Genomic DNA, 22,036 nt, shown 5'->3' with positions numbered 1-22,036 from the left:
CTGCCTCCAGCCCGCCAGACCTTTGTGTACTGAGCCCCAGAGCCTGATCCCCCTGAATAAAATGGAAAACTCGGGATGACAGAATATCCTGAGTTGGAAGGGACCCATAAGGACTATTGAGGCCAGATCAGAGTCTGGCCCTGTGCAAAAATGACAATGCTTTCTCCCTGCCTGGCCCTGCAAACACAGACTCCATGTGGAGTCGCACCCCAGGGAGTAACTCAGCCATAATGATCCCAATGTACCAAAGGCACAGCCTTTGATTTGCACCTATTATCTCTCATCCCTTCAAAGGATTTATTTCTCTGCTCCCCCTCCCCACAGCAAACTTTCTGGGGGTGAACCCTTTTGTGACTTGTCAAGTGTCAGCTGGGGTACTTGCCGTTTCTGTCTGGGTTTGTCTCTGGATTCATTGGCAGGAATAAAAGCATCTTTAATACCAGGAATGTTACAGGAGTCAAAAAAAAAAAAAAAAAAAAATCTGAGATTTACTTCCAGGTCTGGTCAAAAAAACCACACAATAAAATCGAATCAATGCTGAATGAAAATTACTTTGCCCTGCAAAAACAGTTCCAAAATAATCAACAGCAACTGTGGCTCTGGCAACAACTGACATCAGATTTGGAACAACGTGGGTTGTTTGGGACAAATTTGAGAAAATGCTTAGGTCTTGTCAGAGAAACAAGTCTCCAAGCAATAAGGCCTCATGCCTCAGGCTCTCTGGATATGCTGAACGAGGTGCACATCCTCACACTCTTCCAGTTTATCAACACCAAAATGATGTGCTCAGATTTTACAAAGGTGTGATCAATCCAACAGCCACTGGAGAAGATAATGTGAGCAAAGCTCATGAAAAACTAATATCACTAAATATTTCAAGCACTCATCCTTATGTCTATGTGGTGAGAAGAAGAAAGTGAGCCCCAAAGCAACTGTCAGGGTTTTATGCCTTCTTTCAAAACATGGTGCATTTACAACTGCCAAAGGTTCCACCCCTGAACTGGAGGAACTGAGCTGTGAGCAGTTTCCATCTCCCTGGGCAACACTTCCTCAACACAGGTGTCATGCAACTTTCCCTCACCCTCCTGCACTGTCAGGAAAACCAATCTGGAGAAAAGGTGAAAATTAAGATTACTTTCCTCTAACACTGACAATCAGGGAGGAGAACAGTAAAAAAAAACCAACAACAAAACAAAAAAACACCCAAAACAAAACATAAAACCCAATTTGCTGGGAAAAAACCCAACAAACTTTGAAATACACTGTGTGAAGTACCTGGCAATGAAGCTGGTGTATGGCCAAGCTGCCATTGCTATTGCCATTCTCTAAGAGGACAAAGGCATATTGTAGGTGTATTTGGAAAGTCACACTCCCAGCCCAAACTTCATAAAATTATTGGGTTTTTTGTAAAAATGCCTTTCACTGAACCTCAGTACAATCCTTTCTCCAGGAGTTTTCCCAACCTTCAGTGCACTGACCTCAGATGATTTTCTGAAAGCAATGGGTTTTATTAGTTTAGAGACTTCAGTTCTATCTGGCATTTTTCTAAACATTTGTTCAACCTCTCCTCAGTTTCACATGCAATTCTGCACCCACACCATCCTCTGGCAAGGAACCCCAGGAGGTTGCACCCACACTTTGAGGAACTTCCCCCTACCCCTTCTTCGTGTTCTGAACCAGGTTCCTTTATCTGATGCTCCCTTCCAAGTTCTCCCATTGGAAGATGAACAGATAATTCCTGTTGACACTCTCCATGTAATTCAGTCTAAAAAATCTTCCCACACCTTACTCATTTCTAACCTAGTCTAATCTTTGTATAGAAGTTATTCTATGTTTCTGACCTGATTCCCAGCATACCCATTCCACTGTATGTAATGTAACTTAAAAGTGTAAAATATAGGGAACTGAACTACGCCACAGTAATTCATGTAAAAAAATCACATTGATTATTTCTTCCTTGACTGTATTTTTCAATATACAACTGTACTTTTTCTCCACTGAAGACATCTGGTAAAAAAAATTTTAAAATACACTTGGAGTTCTCCACTGAAAAATGAGGGAAAACAAAGGAAAATACCCAGGCTTTGTTGGTTCAGTTTACCAATGCATTTCAAGTCAGAAAGCCCAAAATAATAGAAATCCATACTCCAAACAAATTTCTTGCTTAGTTCACAGGCAGAAAGTTTGTCAAGACTAAAATGATCCCTTCCTTCCTTAAGCTTGCAGTGTAATATAATTTATGGAGCTGCTGTAATTCTGCGGGAAAAACGTTTGTGAGAGAGGACAGATTAAGATTTGGGGAGGGTTGTTATTATTCCAACTTGCTTAATAAAGTGTGTGTGACAGAGAACATAAGGAAATGGTGTCGGTGCCATTCCCCACAAAACATAAAAGGTGCCCAGTTTTAAATGAGGGGGGAAGCAGGGGTACGGACCAGGCTGTCGGAGTTTCAGTATCCACATGGGAATTAAAAAAAAAAAAGGAAAAAGAAAGGGGGAAAAGGGCACAAATTCCCGGAGGAAGCTAGTTAAATATTCTCTCCACCTCGCTCCTCCTATTCATTCGCTCCGTTCCTTTCAATTGGCGGGGTCCCATGGCGACCATCGTGGGAGAAAAGCATCCTCTCCAGCCGCCGCGCTCGCCATGGCAACCGGCACGTCAGCGCCGGCAGCCGGGCCCCGCCGCGGGCCGGGGGCGGCCCAGCCCCGGGGCCCTCCCGGTGTCCCCCGGGGCCCTCCCGGTGTCCCCCCGGTGTCCCCCCGGTGTCCCCCCGGTGTCCCCTCGGTGTCCCCCCGGTGTCCCCGCGGTGTCCCCGCGGTGCGGCCGCCCCGCCGCGCCCGGCGCTGTCCGTGGTGCTGATGGCCCCGACGGGGCGGGAGGCGGCGCGGGACCGGCCGGGGGGCGGCCGCATGATCCGCATGGCACATGACACGGAAAGGCGCTGGGCAGCGGCCACCCCTGCCAAACGTCATTTTTTCCTCCGGTGAAGAAGAGGGGTAGAATACCCCGTCCCTCCCCTCAAGCGGCTTTGCAAGCAGCCAGGCAGAGGTAGCTGCAGACCTGGAGGTACCCCGGGGTTCCCAGTATGACCGGCACCTTCCCAGACGTGGCTTCACTTGGGATAACCAGCAGAGCAAGGAGGAGACCAGCGGCTTTGGGATTATGCTTTGGAGCAGGTATGTAGATGGATAGGGGCCGTGCTGAGCACTGCTGTAGCTAAAGGGGTAATTCTCCCTGTGGAGGCAAACGACATGATCTTTTCCAGTAATTTATCTTACGTGTATTTACTTATGTGCGTTTAAATCACTAGGGTTTTAGCCAGGAGGACTCATTCCCCAGGAGAAAATGTTCTGTGGGGCTAGAATTTTAAGATTATCTGCTGAAAGCAGGGGGTGTGTAGAATTACTGCAGAATAACTGCCCATATTTTCTTCACAAATCTACATTCTCTCTATCTATATTCATTATCTTTCAATTATGCTACCTATTTGTTTGAAACAATCTCCTGACATCATCAGTTCAGTGAAAACAGAAAATTACTTTATGGCAATGGAGCAGACTGATCTGCTCATCTGGTTTTTTCTGTCTCTAAATACATTCAAACAGCTTCTTTCTCCCTCATGTCATTGCTCTAGAACAGCTGCTTTTGTATTTTTCAGTCATTAATTTCAAATCATACTTTCTTAAAGCACTGTCTCCCTTTTTCTGTGTGGGTGCCTGGGTGCAGCTACTCAGGGAAACCCCACAGGCAGAGCAATCCTTGCTTATCTGTAGCCAGCACAGGCAAGAGGGCTGTTCCAGTTTAGCTAATTCAGGCACAGACTCTCTAAGAATGCATAGCAATATTTCCCATTTATCCAGCTGGCTTCCAGCATGTCAAACAGTATGTTGGCTCCACAGAGTAATGGGGAAGTAAAGCTGCCTTCTGCTTTCAAAAGGCCATTTGTGTGTATGAGGCAGGATTCATAGCCAGTTCTTTCTGGCAAAGGTTTGCAGATGTGGTTCTTGAAGGTTTGTTGTTAAAGTCACTCTTAACCACTTAAGTGGCTTGGTTTGCAGAAAAACTGGTTGCCAACCCTGAGGCATCCTTAAAAGCTTATTTGGGTGTCTAAATATGGATTTTTTGAAACTTGATTTATGAGTAAGCTTGATTTCTAATTTATTTTAGACATCTTGGTCTCAGATGAGTCAGTAAGGGGAGGAATCCCTACACCTTAAACACACGTGGGGAGCTCTGCTCCTTGTCTCAAAGTAAGAGCCTGCAGACCCTCACTCCCCCACAGCTCTCCTGTGAGGCCTCTGTTTGCAGAGCTGTGCAGTGCAATTCCCACATCTGGGTCACACCATATGATCTCCATCTGCATTTTCCTTTGCAGCCCCACCAGGCATCCTCTCTCAGGTGCTCAACAGAGAGCAATTTCAGTCAGACAATGCAGAACAAACCCCTAACACTCTCAGGTGGAGTCAGTTCACCGTCCCCACCACACAGTTCTCCCAGCACCAAGATATGACGCAGTGCTTGTGTGTTTGGGATTTCTTCATTCCAGCAGCTTCCATCTTTCCCTAGGTTTTCCCTCTGGCAGGCAGCCAACACAGTTCTTGCAACTGGCACCCAGTCCTCGAAGGCATCTCCAGTTCAGGGGCTATCAGCAGGCTGACACCTTGCCTCAGTGGCTTCCCCTAGGCTGCTTTCATCCTCCCCGAGCCTTGCTCAGCAGGGAGACTCCCTTCCCACAGTCATCTCCCCATCAGGCGTTTCCAACTCAGCTTTGGGCTGTGCATGGCCCTCAGCCCTCCCAGCTTCTCCGATAAAGCTGGTACAGGACAACTGAAATGCTCTCACTAATGGCCATATCCTCTGGCAGAGGCCGTGGGAGTGTCATTCTACTGCTCGTGCAGCTCAGCTCCTCTCAGTCCTACCAGAGAAGTCCTCCTGGAAGCATCTCAGGCATCTCTGGTTATAAGCCACCACTGTCACCCCACTCCCTGTCACCATGTCTGGCACAGGGGACCCATGTTACCAAGAAGGGTCAAGAGCTATGTGACAGGACCTCTTGCAGCCCAGCACAAATGTTCGCACCAGTGCAAAAATCCTGTTGCCGTATTAACTTCTTGTGCAATGAGAAAGCAGTTTTCACAAGATTTCCTAGCAAGAATTCCTTTCTACATAACCTTTTCACACAAAACCAACAATAAAAAACCTCCCCAGGTTTTTGTAGGGGGAGAATTTGTGCTCACTGCTGGTGAGAAGGTGAGCTAAGCTGCCAAAGTCCTTGCTGTAGCTGCTGGTGCATTTTCCCTGTGGGGGAGAGGACACTCAGTGGGGAGAGGGTGAGAATTTCCAAGAGATGGGCAGAGAAATCAGCCAGGCATGAGATTCACCACCTCTTATCTGTCAACACCCACCATGGCAAAGCAGCCCTGGTAAGCACCATGTTCCTCACATCAAGCAGAAGAACGTGCTGTGCTGTGGGCAGGGCCTGGTGTTGCCAAAAATTGTTGCAAGCGCGTGGGAGAGAGCATCTATATTTTTACCTCTGAATCAGGAAAGGGTACAGCCTAGCCATGCCCAAGGACAGACCCAATCCCCATCAGGGAGGACAAAAAGCCTCCAAAGTTGTATTTCAAGCTTGTTTACACTCCTCTTGGACAATTCCAGTAGGTGGAAGCTGTTGTGGCAGCAGAGTTGGAAATTAGGTCAGTCCTTCTGCTTGCTCCCACTTTCTCATGCCCCCACAGTCACACTGGGCACAGATCTGGGTTCTGCCATCATTTTTAGAACAGGGCTAATCTGGAGTTTTGCATACTAACCCCAGCAGTAGGAGGATGAAATAAAGCCCTGAAACACTTAAACCTGTGGGGCTGTCCTTTGGGGGCAGGAGTTAGATCTCTAACAAGAGACTTGCAACCATTGTGTACCTGTTTGTAAACAGTGTGGTGCCCTCTGAGGAGCTGAGGATGTCTGTCTGCGTAACACTGAGCACAAACCTGGCTCATATTTTACCGCTGCCTGTACCTGGACCAGAGCACAATGCTGGGTGTAAGTGGAATCTGCCATTACAGTGAGGGCTCCTTCGCAGTGCCAAGAGAGAATGAACATCTTAAGGTTTAGGTGCATGAATAATTACTGGATTTTAGCAACTTACCCCAGGTTAACAGACCTACAGTGGCTCCCTGTGGGTCAATCCTAACCCACAGGAAATACATGAGAAAAATTCATTCCCTCCAGATGCAGGGAAAAGCCACTGCTCCCAGAACATTTAAAACCGCAATGAACTTCAGGAGATGGCAACATCTGTTAAGGAGACTCAGCCAAAATGCAGTGACTTGTGACTTGTGCACGGGTTTGAATCCTGCTTGCTCATCAAAATCATACCTCGTGGATTTGCCCTGAGCCCGGTGCTCCAGGTCAGAGTAGTTACTCCAGGTGTGAGCTGACAGACCCAGAAGCAATAGATGGACCCTGTTCTTGTTCCACTGCGTGTCTCACTCCTTTCTAAGCTTAGTTAGAAGGATGAAGCTGAAAAAGGATTCTTCCTCATGCAGCCAGTTCAAGAAATAAAAATTGATTCCAATCCCAGCAGTTGTTGCAGTGTTATACCTTGTCCTCAGTTTTAATACCTTGTTAAAACAGTCAGAAAAGAACTTGAAGGGTCAAAGGTCGATGGGAAAGAGGCTGCCTGGGTACCCTGAATTTCCTCCAGCCCACAGCAGAAAAAGCTTGTTTAGATTCACGTTCATTCAGTAGAAGAGTATAACATATATTCTTTAGAAGTGCTGAAAATTAGAACACTTCCTTCTTTTATTTGATTCCATCCATATTTCCTGCTCCCATGACCTCACCGCTCAGTGCAGGTTATGCCCTCAGATCCTGATGTGAGATGCAAAAACACAGATCAGCTCACACAATCGGTTCAGCTCTGAAGCTTTGACAATCAGCTGAGCCGTGTCCACACCAGCACTGAGAGCTCCATCCATTAACCAATCCCTGCTTACAGTCATGTCATCCTTGGTTATCCACGCTGCAGGACAGGGATCTCCACCAGCTGGGTGAAGCTAGAGAGCAGGCAGCAGCGTGTGAGATGTGGGTCCAGATCTCAAAGCTTCACTGCACTCAAAACATGTTGTTCTCCTGATAAAATAGGGGCAGATGTTTCCTATCCCCACACACTGGAATGCAGAGAGTGAGAAGTAACACACTTCACCTCGGGAGAATTTCAGGCTTTGCTCAGAAGAGCTGCCCAGAGAATAGAAACGCCTTGGTAAGAGGAGCAGGGCAAAGAGCTGAGCATTTTTATGAGCACTAGAGCAGGGAAAAGAACTGGCAGGGAAACTGTGTGCTTACAAAAGCATGTGCATCCGCATTCCTCCCCTGGAAGCAGGAGGACTAAATGGCCTCAATATGCACAACAGTCATCTCTGCATAGCAAGGGACAGATGGAGGCTGAAGGAGTGTGCTCTTCTACAAAGGGATTTCTACACTGGCACCATGCACGCACAGGGCAGTTCATTTGAATTTAGGCAGGGTGGATGTCACCTTCTAGCATCTCACAGCCGGACAAAAGCCCCCCTCCCCCATCCAGATTCAATTTACTCACACTCCTAATGTTGATTAAACTCAGTTAGATGAAGCATTTCTCTTCCAGTCTGGCAACTTTTCCCGAGATACTCTCCAGAGAGGGAAGTTTATGGAGTAAATTACCAGCTTAATGCTTTTGAAATAATTTGTTGGATCAATGCTTGCCTGATGTTTTGCAGCTATGATGCAGAGAGGTAAAATATGTTGAATAAAAAAGCCCCTCTGCTAGTGCTTAGGTCAAATCATGCACAATGATCTGCTTCTTTAGCTGTTTTTAATCCTGAAAAACACTAGTTGGGAAACAAAATGCTTTTTCTTTTGACTAAACATTTTTTAAAAACCCATTTACTGCAACCCTTGGTGAATCTTACTAGGTTTTGCTCTTCCAAATTGCAATGGGTGCTGCATTTTTAGACAGGACAGTAAACATGCAAACACACAGTGACTATGCCATATGGGCTTTGTGCAACAGCCAAGTATATGTGGCAGTGATTTCACAAAATTTTTGTGACTCAAATAGTTAATCTCTAAGTAACAGATCTGTTTTGGAGAGCTATCAGCTCAAAATGGAGTGATTTGGTTTCCAAACTGCAAATTGAGGTCAATAAAATGGAACCGTGGCACCAGGAAATCCCTCTTCAATGATTATGAGTCATCTCACATGCTCTTTCTTTTCCGAAGTTAATGCACAAAAAAGTAGGTTTTTAAACAGAAATACAGAAAGGCCTCATAGCAGTTTTAAAAGGATTCCCACTCTAAAATGCTTGAAAGACAAAGTGAGATTTTTGGTACTGCTGCATCCATGAAGACTCATAATTACTGGAAAGCAGCCATTCAGACCAGTATTATATTGGTTTAAAGGGAAAATTAATAAAAGCATTTTTGTTTACTAAAAATGTAATTAGGCCTCACCTATTTGCTATATGTAATTTTTACTTGTTGTGCTTCTAAATTTTTGCTTATTGGCCTTCAGGGCAGAGGGAGTTGACAGAACTCATCACTGGTTTTTACGGATCTGATATTTGCAAGCTGAATGGTTCCCTAACACTTAAACCATATTTCAGCAAACAATGCAGCAAACATGGACGTGGGAATTGGAGATAAATATTGTAGCAAGTCATGGAATCTCCAGTTATGTGTGTCCCAGACCCCTACAGAGCTGTGCCTATGCTGAGCTTTTTATGGTCACGTTTCCTTTTGGAGCATTACTCATAATGCAAGAAGTTCAAGTCTCCACTGTAAAAAAAAGACTCATAAAAACCAGACTTGCCCACTGAAGAAAAATATATGTTGGGCCATAGACACTCAGGTTCTTAGTACTAAATCAGGGTATGATCCAGATCTCAGTGCCACATAAGGAAAATAGGCTTGAATAGAGATCACTTAAAATAAAAGATATCAGTTTCTGGTCCATTTGAAGACAAAATTATCTATGACCAGGAATGCAGGAATCTCAGAGCACACTGGTTAATCAGATAGCATTTACTTTTTAGAAAAATAAAACAAGTGATTGCTGTACAACCAGTGAAACCCTATGCTCAAGTCAGTCAAACTCCCTATAATTGCGCCTGTATTTTCACCTCTGCCTTGTGGGCAGTGTGCTGGATGACCTGGAATTTTTCCAAGGAAGAATCAATAAACACAGCACTACTTGCTGCTCTGTTTGGTGCCTCTCCTGTTCTGTTCACAGCGAGGAAACCAGAACCACACAAGAACCATCTCTGCTGAACATGGGCGGCTTTTCCTGCTCTCGTGTTGCTTCCTCTGCCAGCAAAGCTCCAGCACAAGGCAGCAGGATACATCTCCTGGCATCCTCCTTCCTTTGGGCACCCACTGGTTGCTCTCCATGGGGGTCACACACTGTTCTCTGCCTGGGGCTGCTCGGTTCCTGCCTTCTCCAAGGCGTGCTGGCAGCTAACCCAAGTTCTCCCGTGAACAGTGGTTGGGCTGGCTCTTAGGCAAGATGCATCAGAAAAAAAATCCAAAAAAGTATTATCTGAGCACTACAACCCTGTAATTATTTTGGGGTTTACTCACATGCAAAACTAAATGTGCCAGGTCTAAACAGACACAGAGAGCAGATTTGTCTCATGAGAAGAAATATCATGAGAACAGTGTTAGCAAGTCTGCCTATTTTAACAGCTTAAGAAAGGCCATTTCATTCTCATACCAGACTTCCACTGCTCTTCAGTACTGGTCAAGACATTTTATCTGATTATTCTTCTATGAAGCCTAATTTGTACAGCTGGCTATTTTTAAATGGGACATACTTCTGCTCGGCAAGAAGGGAAATTAAGGAAGAAAATTATCCCATAAGGTTCCTTTCTATCTAGTTAATAGGCTCCACGTGTATTATTTTATTACAGATAATTCTAACAGGTAATTTAGCAGGTTGCACTGACAATGCATCCTGCCACTCTGCCAGACACAGCAGCCCAAATGCCCTGCCAACAGCTAGTAACCGCAGGATTTTTCCAGGGGAGCAGATCCATCCAAAGTAGGGTGGGGAAAGACAAGCAGGAGCCCTTGGAGAAATCAGGAATCATCTGCCAGGCAAAGCCACTAAGAAAACCATGAGGGAAGGCAACCAAGGATGAGGGGGAAAGCAAGGCCAGGCTGGGCAGCACCCACAGCCCTCTAGCAGAAGCGAGGACAAGGGACAATGTTGCTGATGGTGTTCCTTCATGTGACACAGTCACATGAAGTACAGGCTCTAAAAAGCTAGAGGAAAAAAATCTTCTATAACCACAACAAGCAATTAGTACATCTTTTCTTCTTCCACATCTGATGACTTTTTTGCACTGCATTATTGAAGGGGACATGTGAAACAGCACAAGGGGCAAGATCCCAAATTCATCCAGGGGCTCTGTGCCTTCAGGCTTCACTCTGAGTAGGCAGACAAGGAGAAAATAATAGGTGGTAGATGCAGAGCTAGAGTAAGCACAGAAAAAAGCATCAGCAAAGCATTGAAAAAAGCCCAAGAGAAAGCAAACATGGGAATTTGGATCACTTGAAAAGCTGAGGAGGATGATGGTGGCTTTTTGAGCTTGTTCATTTGGCTTCTAGGATGAACCTTTTGATCTTCTGCTTGTTCACTGAATCCTGATTTATCTTGCACATTATCAAGCTCTGGAGTTCAGCATTCCCACAGTAGAACCACAGAAAAGACTTTGTGTTTCTAGTGAGTAAAAGGCTTTGCATGTCAAGATGATGACTGAAAGGACATCAGATAGCAGCAGGGTGTTTGCATATGTATAGCCACTAAAATTAGCTATTTTTCCATTTTATCCCTGCAACAGGCTAAGACCAACCCAACCATCTGGCTAAAGTCAACACTAGAAACTCTATCAATATAGGCATTCTTGTCTCTTGCTCCTCAGAACAGGAGGTCATACCTATCGCATTCTGTGGTGTGTGTGCCATGAGGGTGCAGGAGAACAATTTGACACAGGTAACACCCTCAGACAAACTGTAACTCACAAGCAGTGACGTTTGACAGGTGGCAGGTTTGGTGTTACCAGTCGGGGATCTTGTTATGCCACAGACAAGAACGATGACCCAAAGTGCACACACACTCACATGCACCCCAAAGTCCTCTCACTGAAGGGTTCCCCAAAATTCTGCTCACTTCATCCACAAGGGTCTAAGGACCACTCAAGATCAAACCAGTCATTCTTCCAGAGGTCTGGTGCTGGTGGTGAGGGTGCCCAATCCCAGGAAGTCTCCTTGGGCAGCACCCTAGCCCCAAGGGAAGGGCTTCCCGCTGCAGACATCCTGCTCCAAGGAAAACCATAGCAAAAAGGGAGTTATAACCTGGTTGGGTCAGGGCTTGTGGACATATATGGTAACGGTCCAGAAACTTCTCTGGACTTAGGCCTCTTAATACCTGGGGACCTTCTGTGCTGACCAAGGGGTCCTGCCCTTCTCATTCCCCCCATGAAGGCAGCGTTGGGGTCACAGAATCACACACAGAATCACCAGGTTGGAAGAGACCTTCAAGATCACCGAGTCCCACCCATGCCCTAACACCACCTCAACTAAACCATGGCACTCAGTGCCACATCCAATCTTTTTTTAAACACATCCAGGGATGGTGACTCCACCACCTCCCTGGGCAAACGATTCCAGAACTTTATCACTCCTTCAGTAAAAAAATTTTTCCTACATCTAACCTAAATTTCCCTTGGCGCAGCTTGAGACTGTGTCCTCTTGTTCTGTCAGTTGTTGCCTGTCACGGTGCCCATGCTGCAGATGTGGAATGGGGCTGTCAGGAACACAAGTGAGGGGGCGTGAAAGGCTGGCAGCCACCACAAACCAGCCAGGGGGTGGGGTGGGATCGCCCTGACACAGCATGTCATACCACCACAAAGGACCAGCTACAGTGGAACCCAGAAGCTGTATTTCAGTGTTAGCTCAGAAATACAGAACTCACAGTATATATTTCTACTACTGAGAATATTCTTTTGTAGGTTAAGATGGGCTTTTCATACACAGCTGTTCAAGAGAACCTTTTCTGTCCCCTCTGTCTGCAGCCTGAGCAAAAGACGTGGCCGAGTTTGCTCGCAGCATGGATAACAGCAGTTGTCCTGTTCTTCCCTTTACCTTGCTCCTGCTGCAGAACACGAGCAACCCCAAAGCCTCCACTCCTTGTGCTGGCTACGAAATGGCAGAACCCCCAGCTCCAGGCGCCAGCTCCAGCAGGAACCACTCTCTGGTAGAGTACGGGCTGAGGCCGGGGGAAATTGCAGCTGCCAGCGTGGTTTGGGGAGCGCTGTGGCTGATTTCTGTCTTGGGAAACTTCCTCGTTTGCTTAGTGATCCACAGGAGCAGGAGGACACAGTCCACCACCAACTATTTCGTGGTGTCCATGGCCTGTGCAGACCTTGTGAGCAGCGTGGGGAGCGCGCCCTTCCTGCTGCTGCAGCTGAGCTCCGGGCGGTGGATGCTGGGCAGCGGGGTGTGCCGGCTGGTGAGGTACATCCAGTACCTCACGCCCGGGGTCCAGATCTACGTGCTCTTCTCCATAGGTGTGGATCGATTCTACACTATTGTCTACCCCTTGAGCTTCAAAGTGTCCAGGGGGAAAGCCAAAAAAATGATTTTGGCCTCTTGGCTCTGTGGTGCTCTGTTTGCATCACCAGCCTGTTTTCTCTATGGCTCCGACAGTGACCACCACTGCAACTTCTTCCTCCCCGATTCTTGGCAAGGAGCTGCCTACAGTGTCATCCACCTCCTGGTGGTGTTTTTGATCCCATCACTCCTTATAATCCTTTTTTACCAGAAAATCATTAAGTACATTTGGAGAATAGGCACAGATGGAATGACTGTCAGGAGAACAACAAATATTGTTCCAAGAACAAAAGTGAAAACCATCAAGATGTTCTTAATGTTAAACTCGATGTTTCTCCTGTCCTGGCTCCCTTTCTTCACAGTACAGTTGTGGCACCCACAGGAAACAGACTACAGAAAGAGCTCCTTGCTTTTCCTGGCTGTCACCTGGATCTCTTTCAGTTCCTCAGCCTCTAAGCCAACCCTCTACTCCATCTATAATGCAAACTTCAGAAGAGGGATGAAAGAAACTTTTTGCATGTCTGCCATGAAATGCTACAGAAGCAATGCATACACCATCACCACCAGTTCGAGGATGGCAAAAAAAAATCATGTTGGTATTGTAGATATTCCAGCTACAGCCAAAAGTGTCACCAAAGACTCCACCTATGATGCTTTTAACAGAGAAGCCAAGGAAAGAAAGCTTGCCTGGCCTATTCCATCCAATCCCCCAAATACGTTTGTCTAGTGGGCTTCATTGTTTTGTAAAGTTACTCTGTATCCCCAGAAGAAGGACTTTTCTCTCCCTTTTGAACCAATGTACAGTTATGTATTTTTAACACAGCTTTTAGGGGGGGGGAAAGAAGAGATGTTTTATTTTATTAAATGCCTTGGGTTTGATGCTTTCGTTCTATTTCATTTCTACACTCTGCTACACTCTGCTACTACATTCTGCTTTGGGGAACTCCTCACCCAGAATCATGAGCAATGCTGTAGTGGTTATCTGCAAAACAAGAGTCCTTACACTCTCTATCTGTAGGCAGAAAAGGGAAAGAAAGAAATACTGCTTGTTTTAATCCCTGTGCAGGATGGGCCATGGTGCATAAATGCCTAAATCCACCCGGAGCCATCTAGGCTTCCTTCCATTATGTTCCCACAAACAGAGTTGCACCGGGGTTGTCCCTCCTGTTGAGACCCCACAGGTAAGATGTCCATATGGGGCCTGTTGGCTTCAGCCTGAGGCCACTGGCCTCATCAGTGACAAAGTTCCCACTGCCCCAGCAGGGTCAGCATTGGGCCAGCGCTGGATGCTTCTGCATCTTTGTCCTTGCACTTCTCTGGAGGTCTCGTGGTCTGAACTGCCCAGGAAAAGTCCCCCTCCTTGGTCTCACCCTCCTCAGCCCCTCAAGCTGCTTCTACCCCCAGTCTGCTGCACCCACCCAGGGGTGGGCACAGCCGGGGAGAAGGGCTGCTGAGCAAAAGGGGCCACACCTATGCCAGGCACCCAGGGCCTCCTCACATCTGAAATTGGCCGTGTCCCCTGGTCTGCATCCCTCCTGCTGAGGCACGCCCGTGGCACGTGCAGCAAGGAGCGGCCTTTCCCAAAAAGGAGCAGGAACACGAGCTCTGTAGTCTCACAGTGGCCTGGCAGCATCTGCCACTGTTCAGGTGTGTTAGAAGAGGTCCCTAACTGGTGTCCCAGAGGACACAACCTGCCTGGGAGCTCTTGGCTGCAGGTGGAGCCAACTCCTGCTGCTCTTCCTCTGCCAGCACAGTGAAAAAACAACCCAGTGGGAATGGCTGGGTCTTCAGCTCTGCTGAAAAGGGGAATGACAGTGGAGACCAGTAGGGAGAGGCAGAAGCTTCTTTGCACAGCCCTGTCTCGCACAGTGATGACGAGCTCATGGGAAACAGGCACTGTGCATGGGGGACACGTGACTCTGGGTGTGTACACCTTGCGTCCTGCCGCTGGAAGCACGTGCTCTGGAAGCAAACTGTGCTTCCTCCCTAGGGCAAGTAGGTCCACTTGTATCCCAAGGAGGAGGTAACAACATGGTTAGGTCCCAGAAGCTCTGTTTCAGTGCTAGCTCAGAAATGCAGAGGTCCCTTGAGCATCCAGGCAGGAAAAACATCATCTAAGAAGCAGATGGATTATTGACTGTGTTATTGTTCAGGGGGTGGTGTAGTCAGCAATGAGAGAACGAGTGCTGGACTCTCACCATGTGTGGTGACCACTTTGTGCTGCTTGGAAACCCCAAGCTTAGCTATGATCCACTTGATAGAGAGCTGGTTGGCAGCCCACAGACCCATCCTGTCTGTTCTACCCCACTCCAACCCCTTTTCTTGCCTCGTGCTCACCAATTTGCTGACGTTCTCTACCCAGCCTCTGAGCCATGAAGGCTGTATGTGGTCAATGCTCAGGCAGGGCAGTGCCCGTAGAGGGGGTGGAAAGCAGGAGGAAGGACTGCAAGGGTCTGGCAGGTAAAGAAGAGGACCTAATGAAAGAAAGGGGAGGAAAAAGGGACTGTAAGCCAAGCCATTCTCTTTTAAAATGGACTTTGTGAATTAAAATTTCTTCACCCAAAACCATCTATACTTCCTGAAACAGAAAGCATTTTTTTTCCTTTCTTTCTTTCTTTCTCCTAGTTATCAATCTCTTTAATAAGAATTGGACTGAGTCTATGTGTGGAATATTGATTTATTTTCTCAATTCCCATAGCACTGCCCAGAAGTACAGTAGCATACCCCCAGAAAAGGTAACTATTTGCCCTCTAAATTACAGCAGCACTAGCATCCTGTTGGTGAATTCCCCTCACTCTGCTGGATAACTATGGTTCTGTGGCCCACGGAAGGTCCAGCCCAGGCTGCTAGCGCACCCCTTGCCTGCAAAGATTTCCTTTTTATAATTCTTACAAAATTGACAGGAGAGTTCTGAAGGGTTCAGAGTGGAAGTCTGTCCCTCCCAGTATTCCACTCTTTACTGTAGCCTTGGTTACTTGAGGACAGGGCAGAGAAAGCAGAGAAGATAAAGGACTCCCGACACATCCTCCCAGCCTCCAGCTGTCACTGGTAGGAATGAACACCCTTCATAGGGTAGCTGCCAAAGAGCAGTGCCGTTCTGTAAATCCAGAGTGGGTCCAGAATGACGGAGTCACAAAGCCTGAAAGACAGGACAAACAGCCCAACTCTGCTTGCTCAGACCCCATCTGAGCAGATTTCAGGAGCATTTTGCCTAAGAACCAAGGATTTTACCTCTTTTCAGTTGAGGATCTCAAGTACTTTCTTCCTATTCTTTATTTTCTTCTCGACTAGCTCTGACAAAGTCAGTACATGGTGAATAGTTGGTCCCATCCACTCCCTCTGGGCCAGTCCTGAGTTTGTAAACTTCTGTCATGTATTCTCAATTATTTCTCTACCCAACTTTTTCATTTCTTGCACAGAACTGGCTCCAGACCAGCCTCTCCTCGGAGCAGCTAGGGCATGGCCAAACATCCTCGAGTCCAGGCTATCAGAGGCATTTCACACTCAAGGCATCCTAAAAGCGTTGTGAACACTTTGAACCCAGGTGTTAAAGCAGACAATGGAAGATAGTGTGCAGGTGTCAGCTATCCTTCCTCATACTTCTGTTTCAAAATCTCCAGCTCCCTGCTGTCTGTTGGCAAGAGACATCCCTAGTCACAGTCCCCTCAGAGGATTATCTTTTTTCTTCTGCTTTCAGAGCAAATGTGGCACACTTGGGTTCCTGTGCATGCCTGGAGTCTGAAAGTGCTGCAGCAGTGGAATTCAATAGAACAAGAGCAGCAGGTACCACAGGGTGTAATGAACAGGGCTGAGTGTCTCCCTTTGCCATCAGCAGGGAGCAGAAGCACACGTGTGTTGGAGCCCCAAGCTTACATCCTCTGAAGAGAATTTCTGCTGGCAATGCAGGAGTGGGGAATCCCTTTTGTTGAGAAATATCTGACATGTCTGGTAAAAAACTTCCTTCGTCCTCCTCCTCTGCAACACAAAGTAGGGTTGGAAGAACCCTCACTGACCACAGGAACACTTCCAGTATGTATTTCACAAATTCAGAAATCCCCATTAAATAAGGATCTGATATTTCTCATTAAAGCCACTAGCAAAAAACTCCCATGAATTAGGAGATGAGAGGACCTTGAAACTGAGACAAGACCAGTATTTTCTGTGTGGTTCATATTCTGGGCTGGTTGTTTCTCCCTGAAACATCACCATATGCTTAGTTTTTCTTTGCCATTTAATTGCCTCTAACACAGTAAAATCAGATCTAGGATAAGCAGACCAGTTCAATTTTTCAACATTAATTTTAACTTTGGGTTGGAGATTGAAACAAAACACTTGTCCTTTTGGTTAGTAGTTTTATTAAAGAGAAGGAACTGAATAGAATGAGCCCTGAGGTCACAGAGGACCACAGGGTCATGTTTACCCACCTCCTGCTAGGTCTGAGTCCAGAGGCAGCCAGGACACTTGTTTCTTCAAGTCTACTGTGTTTCCCCACCTTCAAAAGGTTTTTAACCACGGAAGGTGGCCAGGAAAAGGCCAGGATTGCCATGACACAACAGCTAGGGACACAATGTCACCAGGCTGAAAGAGCTGGTAGTTCTGCACTGATATCATGGGCATAACCAGCCCTGCAACCATGAGTGAAGTCTGGTGGCTGGGTCTCTTAAACCACCTTTCCACATCAGCAAAACCCCAATCACACTTGCAGCAGAGTGAGCATGGCTCACTCTTTTAGCCCAAACTACACTGGTTAAAACACAAGAGCAAGGAGAAATCTTTCTCACTCCTTCCATCACTTTAGGACAGGCAATGGGTGGGTTTGGTAGCACCAACACCAGGTACCTCCTGGTTTGCCAAGGCCCCAGAGACAGGAGGAAGATCATGGATTATCTAAGCAAGAAATGGAAAATTCTGTAGGATTTGCCTGATCAATACAGACACAAAACAAACAGAATAAACTCCCAGATCACAAACACATCTCAACCCCCTCTGCAAAGAAGTTCTGGGAGAAAGCACTCCTGTGTCTCTTGCCCATCCACCCCTTAGTTTTAAATGTTTCCTGTGTAAGAACATGATACAGTGCTGACCATGAAACATTTTTTTTCCCATTAAGCAGACACACATTCAGTAGAGATTCCATCACTGCTGTTTATATTTGGTATTAAGTGGCTTGCCCTTGGGAAATCTTATTACAAATTGTCAAATTATGTCCCTTCCTTTTAATTTCAGCAGAAAGTTGGATTTTTGGTTAAGTATATTTTAAAAATTTCCAGCTGAGGGGCTGGGGCTAGTGAGAAGCAGAGACTCACATCACTTGTACCTATTTTTCCATCAGCCTTACAGAGGTGATACCAAAGTGGCTATCACCAATAATTGGATTTAAGGGTTTCCATATGCCCACTTAAGAATCCCCAGAGTTTTTCAGTCTCCTCAACTCAACCCATTTAAATCCAGGTTTAACTGACATTGATTTAGGAGTTGGTTTTCCAAGGTGTTGAACACACGCCATCAATTGCAGCTGAAATTCTGAGTGCTCAGCCCTTCTCAATATCAGATCCTTCCTGTTTAAAAGAACAAAAAGCAGATTTGAAGTTTATTAAAGCCAGACCCATAGGCTCAAATGAAGGGTTATTAACTCCCTAAGTGATCCTGTAAGTTAATATGTCTTTATTAGTTGGCTCTTTTCAACTTAGCAAGTGTTGTGGAATAGCCCATTATAAATTACAGAAGCTTTACTTGAACTGGCTTCTAGTAAAACATAACAGACCTACTGGAAAATTGTTGCATAAATGTCACCTCCCAATGACCAGTCTGGACTAAACCACAGATTTTTTTCTACACTACTGCTAACGCACACAAAGTCTTTCATTTGTTTCATGAAAATGGTCCCTGGATAAAATTCAGGAGTGACAAAGACAGCAGTAATTCCTTTGTGTGCAGCATCTCAACCATTTTACACCAGCTCTTGATTTGGTCTTACATTTGCAGGGGAATAGAAAAAGAAAAAAGTGTTACATCACCAAATAATTAAATTTGCTCTTGTCTCATGGCTGGCCAGACACAAGCTTTTTCTCTGCATGCACCAGTAAAAGGAAGAGATGCTTTTGTTTACATGGTTTGGGGAAGAGGGACTGATCAAAGACTTGAATTTTTTTGATGCCATGTAGAATTAGGCAGCAGAGGCCACATATGGATGGATATAATTAGCCACCTTATTTCCAAAGGCACTACAGCTCTTCAGCCCTGGAGATTTACTGTCTCCACTTCTACACATACTCCACAGAGCCCCTCCCCATATTGATCCAAATACAGGAAGGAAAATTATTAAGAAATATCCAGAGTTAGCAAGATTTCAGACTAGTTACCAGGAAGCTGTAAATGCAGCAGGAGTAGCCCTCATTAACTCACTGCTGGGAGCTGATCTGCCCTCTGCCTTTCTGCAGACTCTGAAACAGCTCTTGCCACGCTACTGATTTGGTCTTTCACACTGTTTCAGGGCACCTTTGTCAGAATCTTCATTCTTGGGGTTTTATGGGGTTTTTTCCTGTAAGAAGAGGGATGCTGGGGATGTGGCCCTCAGCACAACTGCATCCTCAAAAGATCACTTCCTGCACGTTGATCCTGTTAACTGCCCAAAGAAATTCCTAACCAGTTAACAAATCATGGGAGACTTGTCTTTAAGGGAAACATTTAATGAAAAGCAACTCAAGTTCCATTTTTTCTTTGAAGGCCAAAAGAGGAGTTTGCAGGGGGCCAGGTTTCCAAATGTCACCTATCCAGGACAAACAACTGCTGCCAAGCTCTGGACCCCACACCTTGGTTCTTTCCTGTAGCCTGATCACTGCAGTGCAAACATTACTAGCTAAGCTTTCCCTGTCCCTCGCTACAGTAAAACTGTGTCCTCAAAGGCTCTCAGTGCTCCTTGGAAAGCTCCTGACAGCAGAAACAGAACTGGAGTGCACCAGTGTTGATCCTCCACTTTACTCTTACCACCTCCATGTAGATCTTCCAATCAAGTGTGGCAGAAAAATGGCATACAGAGAAGAAATTAGCACTTAGAAGCATCCCCGTCAATCCCTGCACTTCTCTCCATCCTTTCTAATTAACTTGAAATTGCTACTTTATAAAATTCTCACTGATATCTGAAAACAGTTATATGCTAGTAAAAGACAGAGAAAAGGAAGTTTTAGAGTAATAAAGAAAATAATTTTAATCCATGCTAACAGGTGGTATTTAAAGTTACAGCTGGTGGCAGTATTTAGGAGAGATCAAGGATAAACTGTATTAGTAACAGGCACATTTGTTTTGTTTCTATGCCCTATTTCATGCAAAGGAGACAACTGAGAAAAAAAAATGCAAGGTGAATGCAAGCAATCACAAGAGGCCATTCATCACTCTGCCTACATTTTTTTATTAATACATTCACAGAACTGCAACTGTGCTCATTCCACAGGTAGCTCAGGGCAGAGGGACTAAAACAGCCAACCTTTATAATTGTTCTCCAGCTATCAGTCAACCTTTTTTATCTGCCAGCATGTGCAGACAATATCAGCTGCATTAACAATGCCACTCATTTAGTGGCACTGGATTGAAATGATGACAACATTAAGTGGCCACTGCAAAAAAAATAGGAAAAAAAAAAAGATTACATAAATCCAAAAAGCTGAAACAGTTAATTGGCTGTTTCTCAAACACCCACAGCAAGCAACATTGGCTCCACTGGTGTAGCAGTAATTAAAAAGCTAATTACTATTTTATTGCAGAAAGTGAGAAACCCTAAGAATAAAGTAATGAGAATGCAGCTTGCTGAAGTGAGAATGGTAACGCTGTTCTCACCAAGAGACCCCCACAGCACCATCACCTTGGGAAGGTTTGCACACAGACTTGTCACAAGAGTAATTAGCTAATTAGAAAGCTAGAAGATACCTCCTCCCCCTTTCACTATCTGAGATCCCAGATACGATTCTAGCTTTAAATGGAAAACTAACACTACTACTGTATTACTTTGATGAAATCTTTTTTTGGGTTATGTTCATGAGATAAATTACTTTGGGCCAAAATTTTTTAAATGAATCCCTCCCTTAACTCCACAGACTGTTTCAGATATGTAAACCTAAACTGAGCTTGCCCTTTTGTTTGGAACTACTGCTGAAAATGCTGGGCAACCTAGAATTGTACAGAAATACAAGTAACAGAATCATCTAAATTCCAGTGTTTCAAGTGAAAGAAGAATTACACTTTGGGCTTTGCAGAACTGTTTCAATGCATGCCCAGCATCTACTGCACAACTGCTGTCTGCTAATGCTGTCACCTTCTTCCTGGTCATACAGCTCATCAGAATGCCTGAGCAAGCACTGCTTGTGCTGGGCTGAGAAACAAGAGGGTCCTGAGCTACAGAAGGTGATGCTGTTATTAAGGACAGTGCAGAAGGGGTATTTACACTGATGTCACAGAGCTTGAAATGCAGAAGGGGTGGGTTGGTGGGTGTGGTACACATGTGCGGAGGCAGAAACAGCAGAGTAACTCATGGTTACTCATACACAGTCCTCTAGAAAGGGAAACCTTGACAACTTTTGAAAGTAGCTGCCAGGCCACTTGAGAAAGAAAGGAGATTCACAGAAAGCCTTTTTCTGTACCAAAGAAGGAATGCATTCGAAAAAGGAGATTTCAAAGGGGAGAGGAAAGAAAAAGCCCAGAAATGCAAACTGGAAAACACTGACCTAGCAACATGGCCAGCTCTGTGTTTGATAGGGAGCAGGAAAGGACTGTTCTTACATCAGCAGGCACTCAGAGCATGCCACATAAAGACGGTGAAGTAGGAGGACACTGCTGGAATGCACTGCCACAAGAACACCCAGCACTGCTGTTGGCAGCACTGTCAAACTTGATCAAAATGTATTCTGTCATGAAAGTTGTCACAAGAAAGAAGGTATGGGAATAAGTCACCCTTCATGGGCTATTTCTATTCACACTGAACAGCCTGTCTCATGAAAACACACATTTTATAATCCACTTGTAGTCTTTTATTCACACATTTATTTCATCAGCTGCAGCATAGTTAGGAATATCACCAATACCCACCCAAACATACAGAGATCACACACAAGAATTCCTTGAAGCAGCAGTTAGTGTCAGTAATGTTGATTAAGCCACTTGTAAGACACAGGCTGACACATAAAAAAGCAGAGCTAATCTTGTACTAGTTATGGAAGCAAAACTCCTGCCTCCCAAGTGCTTTTTATGGAGGAAAAAAAAACCAAACTGAAAAGCAGTTTAGGGTTTTTAGTTTATTTTTTTCATGAAGGGCTGCTGAAAATCATTAGCTGACCAATGACAGCATTTTCTAGTTGCAATTTAAAGATTGTTCAGAGCCCCATCCAACCTGATCTTG

General features: G+C 45.5%; 1 protein-coding gene across 1 annotated transcript; it reads left to right on the top strand.

Moving 5' to 3' along the window:
• Positions 1-2,775: 2,775 nt before the first annotated feature.
• GPR19 (G protein-coupled receptor 19) lies at positions 2,776-13,527 on the top strand. Its single transcript, XM_048300952.1, has 2 exons — positions 2,776-3,176; positions 12,111-13,527. The coding sequence occupies exon 2, from the start codon at positions 12,146-12,148 to the stop codon at positions 13,373-13,375; it is 1,230 nt and encodes a 409-aa protein (XP_048156909.1). The 5' UTR covers positions 2,776-3,176; positions 12,111-12,145; the 3' UTR covers positions 13,376-13,527.
• The last annotated feature ends 8,509 nt before the right edge of the window (positions 13,528-22,036 follow it).

This window comes from Corvus hawaiiensis, chromosome 4, assembly GCF_020740725.1.
Source record: "Corvus hawaiiensis isolate bCorHaw1 chromosome 4, bCorHaw1.pri.cur, whole genome shotgun sequence".
Classification (NCBI taxonomy): domain Eukaryota; kingdom Metazoa; phylum Chordata; class Aves; order Passeriformes; family Corvidae; genus Corvus; species Corvus hawaiiensis.
The sequence above is the reverse complement of the archived record's forward strand: the minus strand, read 5'-3'. Positions and strand labels throughout refer to the sequence as shown.